We start from the raw sequence: 14,456 nt of genomic DNA, 5'->3' as shown, positions 1-14,456 counted from the left end.
TAAGTCTATGGACAATGATATTAGCAGTAAATTAGCAGCTGGGACTCTGGTCGATGGAAACTTAAATGGATCAAAATGTTATATTTCCTGTATTGGCCATGGTGTTGGTCAAGCGATCTCTCTCTCTCTCGTGGCTTCTAGCTGGTAATATACAATGGTAGTTTTGTTCTCTACCCTCGGACTGAGTCACTCCGGACGTTCCTGCAACCTGTCGACGAGTATTTGTGAGTTGACACAGGACAGATGATGCTAAACGACGGTGGTATCAAAGTTGTGGGTGTTTTCCATCAACATAGAATTAATTCATGTGGATGTAAAGGTTTTGAGTATTCTAGGCTACTGTATCCGTGTCATCCTTCGTGGAAGTATGTCTTTATGAATCCCCAAGCCTAAATGAGTAGAAAGAGGGCGTTTCTTTTATGTAGCGTTGGACCTGCTGCACGGTTTTCTTTGTGTTTATCTCGAAGGATTCTCCTGCCATCATCTCGGTTGGCAACTCATCAGACTCCAAGGTCGAGCTTTCTTAGGTTAGCATTCATCTCCTTCGAGAGCAGCTGTACCTAGGGGTGGCAATCGGGTCGGGTCAGACATAAACGGGTCGGGTCAGATGTTAAACGGGTCAGAAAAGTATAAACCTGAACCTGACCTGTTTATTAAACAGGTCAGAAATTACAATCTGAACCCGACCTATTTAATAAACAGATAATCCGACCCGACCCGTTTAACCTGTTTAATAAACGGGTCAATTAAACGGGTCGGATTCGTTTATGCTTACCCGTTTAACTAACTATTATTATAAATAATCAGAAATAAAATAGTAAAATACTCAAAAAAAAGGGGAGAGATTAGAAATTACCCTTGCTCGGTCATCGGTGCTTCCCTGCTTCCCTCGTCCTCCCCACCGGGGAGCTTATCGGCGCTCCTCGGCAGTCGGCCCGCTATCGTCGTCATCCACCGGCAAGAGACAGAGAGAGATGGGACTTGGGAGGTTCGACGGGGAGAGAGAGAGAGAGAGAGGTGGGGGATTGGGGACCTTGGGGTTCCGTTCGGCAACAGAGAGATGTGGAGCGGTTGGGACTTGGGAGGCTTCGACGGAGAGAGAGAGAGAGAGGTGGGACTATGGGAGGGTTAGACGGAGAGAGACAGAGGTGGGGGGTTGGGGCTTTGGCAAGAGAGAGAGGGTGACTGCTAGTTTGAAATGAAGAGATTGAGAGAGATACGAGTCTGACTCACCGTTTCTCTTCCCTTCTTTCTAATTTCCCTGCTCCTTTTCTTTCGTCTTGCTCCTCAGCTCCATGGTGGCTGTGAGATTTCTCCTCCGTCGTGGCTCCTTCGTCGCCGCCCGCTGCTCGGGTCTGAGCCGTCGAAACCCTTGAGTTGCTGTGCCGCACGGAGAGGTGGAAGTAGCCGACACGGGGGAGGAGAGGGCGGAGGTCCGGAGAAGAGGGGAAGAGGGACAGGCAAAGAAGTGAAGAACTCGGGCGGCGGCGGCGCTAGAGCTAACCCTAACCCTAAAGGGAATGGAGAGGAGAATGGAGAACATGAGGGTCGGTCGACGGGTGGAGTGATGGTCTGATGGAGTCGTGAATCGATTCGGGTGGAGTGATGGTCCTCACGGCTCGCGGGAAGCTGGGCCGACGCGGGGAGCTGGGCCGACGCGGGGAGCTGGGCCGAGCGGGGAGTTGGGCGAGCGGTAGCCTGTAGGCGTTGTGGGTTGTGGGCCTGTGGTCCTTATTTCCTTATCTATTAGCCCAAAAATTAAACAGGTTATACGGGTTAAACGGGTCAGAAATCTAAAACCCGTATCCGACCCAATTACTAAATAGGTTAAACGGGTCAACCTGTTTACGACCCGAACCTGTTTAGGCCAAACCCAAACCTGTTTATGGCGGGTCGAACACGGGTCGGGTTGGCGGGTCGGGTCATATTTTGCCACCCCTAGCTGTACCCTTTCCAGCTAGCTTGCTATGTTGTCTTCGGTGATCGCGAGCAGGCTTTTTAAAAGGAAAATATTTTCCTTGGTCGTTTGCTATCAACTCAGAACTCGGCGCTTGGGTTTTGGCCGACACAACCGGGCGGCTTGATGAAGCAGAGGAGAGAAAAGGGGGTCATCTAGATGGGGATCCATCCATCATCCGAGCGGGGAGAGTACTCAACGGGATCCGAGCTTTGTTTGTCCATTTTTGTGGCGATCCAGCGAATGGATAGGAAAAATAGTAATGAACTGCGAGAGGTGGGAGCCGGACGTTTGGAGTGGAGAGGATCTTTTTCCGATAATTTTTCACGGTGCGGAAGGAAGGCAACAAGCAACTTTTCGCGGCCGGTCGCTCGTTTTGGCCCCTCCTCATGCCGGCGGCCAAGGAACGCCGGGGGAAAGAAAAGCGGAAAAAGGAACGCAGAAAAGCAGGTGCCAAATTCGTGGGCACTTTCTTCCTCGGGCTCTCTCCTACCCACCCCCTACCGCGTGCACCATGGCTGATGGCTCCGCTTCTAAGTAACGTTTTGAATGATGATGCAGGTTCCGCACTAACCTTCCTCCTTATCCTTACGAATTGCAAGCACTACTTAATTCGAGCGAACTGATAGAGAGCAGCTTATTCATCCTTGAAGCGAGCGAGAGAGAGAGAGAGAGAAGCAGGGTCCACGTAATTACGTAATCAGTTCGGCATACGTGCTTTGGCCTTCTGATATTTTTGCAGTTACATGGCCATCAATATGATCGGGCTTCAGAATCACAAAACGGACTCCATTCCTGCAGATTAGGTGTTCATGCACAAATTTTGTCATGGCATGCATGCATCGAAGGCAAATAACTGCAGCATTGCCATCTCAATATTACCAGCACTACCCAACAGAGTTTCTCGAGTCTTACAAAGCAAATAATTTGTAGCTGAAACAATACCGATATCCTTCTCTTAAAGAAAGTGCAGCACCATGCGCCAGATGGGGTAGACCAATAGAAGAACGATACCGAGTGTATTTGATAAGCCGTGACTCTGCGTGAAAGAGTTCCTGAAGCCGCCTGATGCCCGTATGTGCTCTTGGAGAAGGTAACAACCAATGGCCAGGCAGATGAGCACACCGACCGGACCATCCCTTATTGTTCCAGCAAAGAAGCCGGGAGCAACGGCTAGAAGAAGAATCAACGATCCGGGAATCTCCAACCAGTCTGCGACAGGATACCAACAATATGAATCGATCCGATTTCTCAGCATATCTATGCAAATCGTCTTGCGTGAATGCCTTCAAGAAGAAGGGATGCGAGTGCTGGTACAGCTAGGAGCTTTATACAGAAATAGCTCGATCAAACTATAAGCTATTTCCTCTAACCTTGCCCAACAGGACTATTAAATAACAAAAAAAGTACTAAACGAGATAAAAAAAAGAAAAACAGAACAAAAAAGGTATGAAAAAGCACTGGTGCTTCACTAGGCAATATGCTAAGCAAATACAACAATGATGAAGAGGGCATTGAACTGCATTCCAGTGCTAATCAAGAGGGCATTGAACATAACCCCTTCCCTATTCCTGTTAGTGAAAAATGAGATATAGTAAATCTGGTAATTGGCACAATAACCTTAGAAAGAAATAGTTTAGCGGTTTAAAAAAAATTTGGCATGCGAGCTACCAGCCATTTACTTCTACAAATGCATGTGTTGTACAACAGCCTCTTTAGAGTGTGCAGCCATATGTATGTGCATCAAATTCTAGGATACCTTTGAATTCCAGCTTTAAGATAAAGTTTGCAAGGAAGAAGAAGGAATGCGGTCACTATGGCAGGACTAAATTCCAAACCTGGGAAGTGTCGAGGAAAGAAGAGTCGAAGCACAACGGCAATGAATGCAATCCACTTTCCAAACTCACCCCTGCAGAATATTAGAATGTATGGTAGTTCAAACTCTTTTTTTTTCTTTTTAATGAATAAACAAAAGAGAAAGCAAAGTGTGGAAATCACCTTAATAAAGAGAACAAGCTTGAAGGAAGACTTAGAAAAATGTAAGGAACTAAAAGGGAAGTCAACATGTTTGTCCTCCAGTTCGTCCGATCCAAGATCAACAAATATCTGCATGAGGTTCAAAAATTAAAGAAGAGATGGCATATCATTTTAAATATATATTAACATTTTTCTGGGTCATTGCTCTGTTGAACTCAATAGAGAGTAAGTCAGTCGAAGACACAAGCACCACCCTTAAATCTCATTAAACATGATAGGCATTTTTCTAGTCTATAAATTTCAGCATATCAGAACTTCTGAAGCACATCTATTACTAATTTCCTACTGTAAATTCCGAAGAAACAAAGAAAATGCTCTCAAGTCCATCTATACTATTGCTACCGATTTGTTTGCAACATAAGCTATTGTTTCTGTACAGCTGCTCTTTACCGATCCATTTTTTGTTCTTTTACGAGAGAAAGAGTAGGTAAGTAGGTAAGAAATCATCAAAGAGAGTGACCCAATGACAAAAAGTTTGGGTTATTCCTCTTTAAAGCGAACTACAGTGGCCAGGTGCCAATGTAATAGATCGAACTTTTGGACCTTCTCGGCATGAAGCTAACTTGGTTCCTGGAGAATCCTTATTTTAACCTTTGTTCTGCTACCATCCCCTGTACCTTCATAGCACAAGTAACATTTGGACGGAGACGAGCTACAAACTAATACTCGGTAGTTTATGTCATTTCCTGATATTTTTTTTTAAGAAAATATGACAGATAATAATATCACAAATTCTATGATTTTTCGTAGTGTCGGTATGACATATTGGTTGGTATGCAAGCGGTGCGAAATAACATATAGATGCACAGTGACAACTTATGGTGTGAGACTACAAAGTTCATCGGATCAGAAAGGCTTAAAGCCCGTAAGTTCTTTAAAGAAGGGGAAACAAAAAAAAGACGGGCCAACTACTACGATACAACCCCTGATTTAAAGGTCTCATGTGAGCCTAAAAGAGCAAGGAACAAGGAGGAAGCATCACCAATTAGTCCCCAGTGCCCACCGGGGCCAGATTGTTTTATTGAGCCAGCATCAAGGGTCCCTTAGGAGGAGCACAAAAGGTCCCACTTATCACTCCGGACCATCTTCCTACTCATCCATGCCGCAAGCTAGCTAGCGACATTGCGAGGGTCAAAATAACAAGCCAAAGAACAACGGGAGATGACCTTGATAGTCTCCCTTCATTATCGAGCAAAGGATTGCAGAACAAAGAGAGTGGTGAGATGTCACAAACAAAAGGGTGACGAACTGAGTCATTCCCAATATAAGTACTTTTTTTTTGTCTCTGTCACGACATTCTCTTCAGATCGCTTGGCAGATGACAGAACGGAAACGGACACAAACCGGCGCACACGGGATCCGTCGCCGGCGCTAACTTGCCTTTTCGACGACCGACGCGGTACCGTAGAAGCTCGTAGGATCCACACATGCGACGGACGTGCACGTCATCAGACAAATAAGAGGAAAGAGAAGTCGATTCCTAGACTTGGAGATTGCGAGCACGTGCGCAGAGACTCAGAGAACGTGGATTGGAAGAAATCGGCGAGCATATATTAAAACAAATTAATCAGAGAAAAAGGAATAGAAGATTTGTATATGCTGGATTGGAGACGGCAGGTGCAAGAATTCACATAGCAGCGATGGAGGCGAGGAACTTGAGGAAGGTGGTGCCGAATCCGATGCCGCCGCCAAGCTTGATGGCGTGGTTGGCGAGCTTTCGGGCGGCGAGGCCTAGCTCCCTCAGGTCCGACTCGATGCTCGCCGCCGCCGGCCCATCCTCCGTCTTCATCGCCAGGTACTCCATCTTCCCCATTCGCACCACCGAAACAACACGATCTCTTCCGGTTCTGTTTGTTTGCTCCTTTCGAACTCCACAGCTCGCTCAAGTATGTTAGCGGGGAGGAGAGGAAGAGACGAGTATAAGAGACTAACAGATTTGATTGGATCTGGTCCTGCATGGCACACGTGTCACCCCGGCAGCGGGGCGACCGCATCTCCGCTTCCAACTTTGCCGGTGTTCGACTCGTTCCGTTCCCCCGTGGGACGGAGATCCGGTGCGCACCGCAGGGGACCTAGGCTTGGAGTCGAAATTTATTAGTTACCCGATCTGCCCATTCCGCAAACAACCCGTTTTAAGTACCTTTAGATTTGATATAAATGAGTTTGAATTGTAAACCACTAACTCTAACTTGTTTAAATATATTTATTAAATAGATTAGATTCAGACTTATTTGATAAACAAGTCCGATTGTATTTGCTGAATTTTTGATCCGACCTACATCCGATCCGATCCATATCGGATTTGACCATATCCAATTGCCACTCCTACTTGGACCCCACCAGGATCCAAAAATGCCTTGGGTACAAGTCATCGCTCCAATCTTAGGCCCAACTAATGGTGTAATAACTGTTTGGCCTGCAGACCACGGATCCACAACTTCAAAAATCTCAATTTTCGGACTTGGATAATTATACCGAGATGTTCTTCCCTCTCCATCCCAGCCTAAACCCATGTATTTTGAGAGAGAAGAACCACAACGAAAAAGTTCAGAAAAGTGAAAAAAATTTCAAGAATAAAAATCTATTAATCGGATCAATCAATCAGAAGTTGGCCACAAATTAAATCTTAGGTCATCTTACATAGACGACCCTTACAAATCATACTAAAATAAAAAACCGGATTCAAAAATTAGAAAAACGTAGAAAACTGATTGCCAGCAAAAACCAATGCAAATTCGAATGAAAGTCAACAGGGCCCGTGAGCGCACACTCCCGAATCACGTGAGCGGGCTCTGATGACCCAAAGCGCGGATACTGTCTCTTGCTTGATTCTTATATATAAAAGGGCACGACCTGATGTTTCGTTTGCTCTATCAACAAATACTCTATGCAAGTCTCACACAAAGCTCTGGTATCATCTAAGTTTATTGCTTGGAGATACAAGCTAGACTCCCTTGTCTACATGGGATTTTATGTTTGGGTCCCGATTAGAAACTTGGAACCACCACGGAGCGAGAGAGCAGAATTTCAGTAGCTTTGAATGTTTTCTCTGCGGGACCCCTGAAGATTTCATGCAACTAGGATTACTCATTGGTGGTGCGGTAGATGTATCACACTACCAATCACCTGATCACATCCTCCGGAAAATTAGACATGCTTGTATTGTTGTGGCTGTTGCTGGAAATTGGACCCGGGGGCGACCGTCGGCCGGAAGGGGGAGGCTCCGCCGCCTGAGTGGTGGGTGGCAGTCCGTCGGTGGGTGGCGCCTTCCTGGAGACCTGCAAGAAGCCGGTGGCCGAGCTCTCCGGCGCCGGCCCTCCGATGCCTAAGTCAGAACAGGGGCAATATGTGGAAAAAAATGGACCGAGAGAGAGGAAGAGAGAGAGAGTTCCAGTCGGAGAAAAGCCCCTCTTTTGAGTGGAGAAATACTCCTTTTATAGGGAGGGCTAGTTCACCTGTGACAGAATCTGTCGTATGATCAATCTTTTAATGCCCGATCATGAAAGTCAATGCCATCATTGCAGGAGATTAGGCCGGAGCCTAAGTCGTCATGGAGCCATGCCCTCATTTATAGGCATGTGAGTTTGCCGTGAAAGGCTTGGTGTCCGTAAGCGATGGAAGCCATACGCCTTAATTGTTGAGTAAGCTGGGGGCCTGCGAGTGCCATACGCTTTGATTGTTGAGTGAAACGGGAGTCTGCACGACTCGTATTCATCGGCTGTTGGTGAAGTCAACACGTAATCTCCCGACTAAGCTGCGGGAGGACGTGGCCTCAGGACGTGGTTTGGGCGTTCTTGGGTTGGCCAGGCTAAGTATTGCTTGGTCGGTCCCCACCGAGGGTCCGCTCGGCTGGCCCCTCCTCAGAGGAACACGCTCAGCCGGCTCCTGCTCGGAGGAACGCGCTCGGGTGGTTCCCGCTCGGAGGGAGGCGCTCGGCCGGCTCCCGCGTGGGGGTTTGCTTGAGCGGCTCAGCCTGCTCGGCTGGCCTCTACTCGGCGGAACGCGCTCCTGCTCGGGGAATGCGCTCGGCCGAAGACGCGGCAACACTTTTCCCCCAACACTACCCCCTGACTTCCGAGCTCGAGCTACTCGGGAGTTCGAGCGCGGGAAGTAGTTTCGACCGTGTTAATTGTGGCTTGGGGGGATTTTCGAATTTCTGCGCGCTCCAAGGCGCTAATAATGGGCAGTCGCTTCGTCAGCCCCTTTTCGCTTCTCGAAGCGTCCTCGCGTCGTGGGCTCATGATGAGACCACACGATCCGACGCGACGCTCCCGTACTCGAGGTGCCGGTTCGGGTTGGAAGCGGCGTCTTAATTGCTAGGGTTGACACGTGTCACGATCTGGTCGGTGGGCAGCGCTCCGTCCCGCGGATCCAGGCCGTTGGAGGGGTATATATATAAGCCTTCCTCGAGTTTCTTCCTACCTCTCTTCTTCTTCTTGCTTTCTTCTCAGTCCGGAGTGACCGATTTCCGGCGAACTTCCGACAGGTCCTTTTCTTCTTTTTTCTTTTTTCGTCCGGAGTCTCCTTCCTTCTTCCCCTCCTTTCCAATGGGTTCTGGTCCAAATGACGTTGCGTCCGTCATGAGCGAGGTAGAGGTCGAGATGGTCAAGGAGTGGTTCTTCCCTCTGCACGGGTTCCGTTTGGAACCCGCCGGGCCGGGGGACCGTGTCACGAATCCCCCGGTAGGCCGGATCGGAGTGTATTTGGAGGCACTTTGGGCCGGCCTACGGCTCCCGTTCCATGGGTTTGTGAACGAGCTGCTCGCGGAGTACCAGTTGGTCCCGGCGCAGCTCGCTCCAAACGCATGGAGGACCATCATCGTGTTCCTGTCGCTATGTCTGGCGTACGGGATCCTGTCCTCTGTGAACGTCTTCCGGCGACTTTTTATGTTAAAGTCGAATCCGGGAGACGGGGAGTGGCTCTACATCGCCCTTCGGGCGGGTCGGCCACTCTTCCAGGGCGCTCCGTCGTCCATTCATGACTGGAAGAAGAAATTCTTCTTTCTGGGCTCGGAGCGAACGTGGGGGTTTGACCCTAGGTGGAGGCCGAGCCGACTCAGGAGCGCCAATAAAATTCCCAAGCTTACTACGCGCGAGCAGGGGATCCTTGACAGCGTTCGCAGCCTCGGGGACGGCATCCTCCTAAGCGGCCTCATAAGCGAGGACGCTTTGGTGAATGTAGGCCTGAGTTCGGCGCGGCCTCATGGTAAGGATAATAGTAGGAGGTTTGTTTTTTGTTGTTTTTTGTTTTTTTTTTTTTGTCCTAACACATCCTGTTCGCCCTTGCAGACATTGCAAAAATGGTAACAAAGAGCGAGGCCATATACGCTCGGTTCCGCAAGAGGGCCGCTGAGCTCTCGGGGGAGCCGCTGGAGCCAAAGAAGAAGGCGAAGATCGCCGCTCCCCGAGACGGCCCTCCCAAAGGCGCGAGGGGGGGTCGGAGCTCCGAGCCCGGAGGCTCGGGGAGTAAGACCTTCGCGCTGGCGTGTCCTGCGCCTATTTCACAATTATCGGGCCGGCCTGCAACCCGGCCCGGGAGCTCGGCACCTGAGCCGAGCAGCAGCGAAGGAGCTGCGAGGCCGCCTTCCCCGGTGGCGGCGAGGCCCGGCCCCCCTGCCCTGCCAGAGGAGGAAGAACAAGGGGAGCGGACCTACACAGTCGAGTGGCGGCTGTCCGAGAGTGACTCCGCTCTCGAGAACATTGAGACGGCGCGGCAACTCTTCCGCATCGCGATCCTTCCCGCCGATAGGGCGAAGATTCAGGCTATGAGCCTGAATCAATTTCTTGATTCGGCTCGTCTCTCGGCTGTTTGGATAAGTTTTCCTTTAGCGTTTTCATATTCCTAGTCCTTTACTTGTCTTCGGCCTGACCCCTATTTTGCCTGCAGCATCTTCTCGAAGTCGACACTCTGATCACTCTGGGTGCCGATTACAAGGAACGCGCTCGTCGGTGCATGCGAGCCCAAGAAGAGGCCAAGAAGAAGGCACGAGGACTAGAGCTCCAGAAGGAGGAGCTCTTGCTCAGAGTGGGCGCCGCCGAAGATGAAGCCAAGCTCCTGACGATGGGGCTTGACGAGGAGAAGGCTGCCCATTCCCTGGCCAGGTCGGAGCTGCGAGCCTCCGATGCTCGCCTGGCCGAGGTGCGGTCCTTGCTCACCATGCGTGAGCAGGCAATAAGAGAAGCGGAGCTCAAGATCAAGGAGCTTCAGGCTCAGCTCGGAGCCCGGGAGGAGGAGGCCCAGAAGCGGGCCTCAGACGCTGTCCGGCTCTTCAAAGAGTCGGAGGAGTTCCAGGAGCTACTGGAGGAGGAAGCTGTCAACGGCCTTGTCCAAGAGTTCGACGACTTCCGCAACCAGCTACGCCGGCTCTGCCCCGAGTTCGATCTAGATCTTCTCCAGCCTGGAGCTGGAGTCGAGGGCCTTGGGACGGAGCCTGCCGAGGCGGCTCCGAAAGCCCCCGAAGAAGAGGCAGCTCGGGAATCCGCTCCTGAGATTGCGCCCGAAGGCAACGAGGTCGGCGAGCTCGGAGCTACCGCCGAGAGAGCCGAGGCCGAGGGCGCTGAAGTCGAGCCCGGGGAGATCCCGCAAGCCGTGCCCTAACTTGGATATTTTTTCCTTTTTCTTTTCTTTTGTAACTCGGGGTCGGCCCGCGTCTGTCGCACGGCCGACCCCCAATTTTGTACTTTGGCCTCTGGGCTTTTTTAACGAATATACTTCTTCCAATCTTCTTCCGGCTCCTTAGACGCTTTAGTCTAAGCCACTAAGGCATTTTAGATCGGACTCGGACCTGCCGAGCCCCTGAGCTTTGTAGTTTCACAATCGTAGTTAGGGAGCGCCTTGCTCTAATCACCGAGCCCCGAGCTCAGGATCAAACCTTAGTGGGCGGCCGTAGAACCGAGCTAAGGTTTAAGTAGATGCATTCGACCAATACTTTAGGCCGGAGACCCCGATATCAGTCGGTATTCATCAGGAACATGAAAATGCACGGAGCATGTGTATCGAACAGGGCGGGCGCTATTAGGGCGTACCTTTTCGGGGCTATGTGCCCCGTGCCGCGAATGTCCATAGAGGGCGGCCCCGAGCCTAGTCCGAGGCACGGTGGCGTAGCTTTTGGGCTCGCGCACGGAGCGACCACAGGATTCGGGGCACCCGGATCACTTGAGTCTGACATTGGGACCAAAGTGTCGATGGCCGACAAGGATGAACTGAGCCCGATGGCCGATGGAGATCGAGCCGAGCTCGATGCCTGATGGAGATCGAGCCGAGCTCGATGGTCGATGGAGATCGAGCCGAGCTCGATGCCTGATGGAGATCGAGCCGAGCTCGATGCCTGATGGAGATCGAGCCGAGCTCGATGCCTGATGGAGATCGAGCCGAGCTCGATGGTCGATGGAGATCGAGCCGAGCTCGATGCCTGATGGAGATCGAGCCGAGCTCGATGCCTGATGGAGATCGAGCCGAGCTCGATGGTCGATGGAGATCAAGCCGAGCTCGATGATCGATGGAGATCGCGATCATTTGTTTCCGGGAGAGACCATGTAGGTACTGCCCCGTCATCCCGAAGCATCGGGGCATCCCGACCGTGGTCGAGGTATCTGATGGAGGTCGATCGTCGATGGAGATCGAGCCGAGCTCGATGGTCGATGGAGATCGAGCCGAGCTCGATGCCTGATGGAGATCGAGCCGAGCTCGATGCCTGATGGAGATCGAGCCGAGCTCGATGGTCGATGGAGATCGAGCCGAGCTCGATGGTCGATGGAGATCGCGATCATTTGTTTCCGGGGGAGACCACGTAGGTACTGCCCCGTCATCCCGAAGCATCGGGGCATCCCGACCGTGGTCGAGGTATCTGATGGAGGTCGATCGTCGATGGAGATCGAGCCGAGCTCGATGGTCGATGGAGATCGAGCCGAGCTCGATGCCTGATGGAGATCGAGCCGAGCTCGATGGTCGATGGAGATCGAGCCGAGCTCGATGCCTGATGGAGATCGAGCCGAGCTCGATGCCTGATGGAGATCGAGCCGAGCTCGATGCCTGATGGAGATCGAGCTGAGCTCGTTGGTCGATGGAGATCGATGGAGGTATCGGCGTTCCGAGTTTTTCGCTGCGGCGTCCGGCTTTGCCCGGTTCTCCACCGGCCTTCCAATGGGTTGGTTCCGCACGAACCGATCAAGCACTCCTCGGCGAATGAGCGCTTCGATCTCGTCCCGAAGCTGGAAGCACTCCTCCGTATCATGGCCGTGGTCTCGGTGAAAGCGGCAATACTTCCGGGGGTTACGCCTAGCCCCAGGGTCTCATCTCGGGGGCAGGGGCCGGAAGTAGTCTCGACCCTCGATCTCCATAAGGATTTCGGCCCGAGGAGCGGTAAGGGGAGTGTAGTTTTCATACCTCCCGTTGGATGTGCGGGCTTGTGGAGACCTCGGGCGAGGCGGGGACCTCTGGCGAGGTGGCCTCCGCAGCCGGGGTGGACTCTTCAGGCGGGTCGGATTCTTGGCTCGGCGCGGGGACGGGCTCCTGGGATGGCCACGCTCCTCGCGGCGCCTTTTCTGCTTCTTGGAGGCCTGCTCGGCCCCGCCCCGTCTGGAAGCGACGGCTTCTTCGGCTTTCGCATACTTCCGTGCCCGAATCAGCATCTCGGTCAGATCAGCAGGGAAACTCTTCTCGATGGAGAAGAGAAATCTGTAGGACCGGGCTTCAGTCTTTAACGCTGACGTGGCGATTGACTGGTCAAGTTCCCGGACCTCCCATGTTGCAGTGGTAAATCGGTCCAGGTACTCCCTGAGAGACTCCCCCTCTTTTTGTTTTATATCGAGGAGGGAGTCAGAGGTCCGCCGTTGGGGTCGGCTGGCAGCAAAGTTGCTGGCGAACTGCCTGCCGAGCTGCTCAAAGGATGAGACGGTACTAGGCTTCAGCCCGGTAAACCAGAGCCGGGCTGCTCCTCGGAGTGTTGCTGGGAAGGCTTTACAAAGCAGAGCCTCCGAGGCTCCCTGCAGGGCCATTAAGGCCCGATAGCTTTCCAGGTGGTCGAGAGGGTCGGTCCTGCCATTGTAGGGCTCCACCTAGGGCATCTTGAACCTTGGCGGGACCGGCTCATCCTCGATTTGCTGGTAGAAGGGGGATCTCGTGGTGAACTCGAAGTCACCATCGCGTCCCGTCTTCCTGCCGCGGAGCGCCTCAATCTGACGTTCCAGGTTCTCGACCTTTTTGTCGAGCTCATCACTCGGAGGGGCCACCGCAGCGGTCCGCCCCGGCGCAAGTTGTCCTGGGACTGACTCGACTTCTGACGGCTGTGGCCAGTCTCCAGGACCCCTCACCGGGTGTTCCCCCCAGGGGGAGGCCGGAACACGGTGATCTTGACCTGGGAGAGGCGGTCCACTCTCAGGGGGCGCCGGTTGAATTGGGGCCGGAGGGGGCGGCACCATCGGGACGCCCCTGGGTTGCAGGCCCTGGATAGCAGCGGCCAAAGCCTGAACCTGCTGCACCAGAGCATCGAACTGCTCCGGCCGGACTTGAGGAGTCGAGTCTTCCGGAGGCGGCGAGTTCTGGACAGAGCGTCCAGGGCTTGGTGGAGGACGTCGGGAGGCGTTGGAAGCTCCCTTGCTTCTCAGTTTCATGGTCGCGACTCGGTCCCTTCCTCTAGCGCCAACTGTTGCTGGAAATTGGACCCGGAGGCGATCGTCGGCCGGAAGGAGGAGGCTCCGCCGCCTGAGTGGTGGGTGGCAGTCCGTCGGCGGGTGGCGCCTTCCTGGAGACCTGCAAGAAGCCGGTGGCCGGGCTCTCCGGCGCCGGCCCTCCGATGCCTAAGTCAGAACAGGGGCAATATGTGGAGAAAAATGGACCGAGAGAGAGGAAGAGAGAGAGAGTTCCAGTCGGAGAAAAGCCCCTCTTTTGAGTGGGGAAATACTCCTTTTATAGGGAGGGCTAGTTCACCTGTGACAGAATCTGTCGTATGATCAATCTTTTAATGCCCGATCATGAAAGTCAATGCCATCATTGCAGGAGATTAGGCCGGAGCCCAAGTCGTCATAGAGCCATGCCCTCATTTATAGGCATGTGAGTTTGCCGTAAAAGGCTTGGTGTCCGTAAGCGATGGAAGCCATACGCCTTAATTGTTGAGTAAGCTGGGGGCCTGCGAGTGCCATACGCTTTGATTGTTGAGTGAAACGGGAGCCTGCACGACTCGTATTCATCGGCTGTTGGTGAAGTCAACACGTAATCTCCCGACTAAGCTGCGGAAGGACGTGGCCTCAGGACGTGGTTTGGGCGTTCTTGGGTTGGCCAGGCTAAGTATTGCTTGGTCGGTCCCCACCGAGGGTCCGCTCGGCTGGCCCCTCCTCAGAGGAACACGCTCAGCCGGCTCCTGCTCGGAGGAACGCGCTCGGGTGGTTCTTGCTCGGAGGGAGGCGCTCGGCCGGCTCCCGCGTGGGGGTTTGCTTGAGTGGCTCAGCCTGCTCGGCTGGCCTCT

At 52.7% G+C, this 14,456-nt stretch overlaps 1 protein-coding gene across 1 annotated transcript; it reads right to left on the bottom strand.

Annotated features, from left to right (window-relative positions):
- Nucleotides 1–2,759: 2,759 nt before the first annotated feature.
- On the bottom strand, nt 2,760–6,511 carry LOC103707477 (cold-regulated 413 plasma membrane protein 2). The gene is made up of 4 exons (XM_008791977.5): nt 5,626–6,511; nt 3,956–4,063; nt 3,796–3,866; nt 2,760–3,169 (listed from the first exon to the last, which is right to left on the bottom strand). The coding sequence occupies exons 1-4, from the start codon at nt 5,805–5,807 to the stop codon at nt 2,916–2,918; spliced, it is 615 nt and encodes a 204-aa protein (XP_008790199.4). The 5' UTR covers nt 5,808–6,511; the 3' UTR covers nt 2,760–2,915.
- Between the last annotated feature and the right edge of the window lie 7,945 nt (nt 6,512–14,456).

Source organism: Phoenix dactylifera, chromosome 7, assembly GCF_051530095.1.
Source record: "Phoenix dactylifera cultivar Ajwa chromosome 7, Ajwa_hap1_PhDact_Kaust_v1.1, whole genome shotgun sequence".
Taxonomy (NCBI): Eukaryota; Viridiplantae; Streptophyta; class Magnoliopsida; order Arecales; family Arecaceae; genus Phoenix; species Phoenix dactylifera.
The sequence above is the reverse complement of the archived record's forward strand: the minus strand, read 5'-3'. Positions and strand labels throughout refer to the sequence as shown.

Bases quoted from the DNA above. Each gene is read 5' to 3' on its own strand.
- LOC103707477 (XM_008791977.5), bottom strand. From the start codon at position 5,807: ATGGGGAAGATGGAGTACCTGGCGATGAAGACGGAGGATGGGCCGGCG. The intron at 4,064-5,625 runs GTGAATTCTTGC...AACCTCATGCAG, and splicing joins CTCGCCTCCATCGCTGCTAT to ATATTTGTTGATCTTGGATC. The intron at 3,867-3,955 runs GTGATTTCCACA...AATATTCTGCAG, and splicing joins AGCTTGTTCTCTTTATTAAG to GGGTGAGTTTGGAAAGTGGA.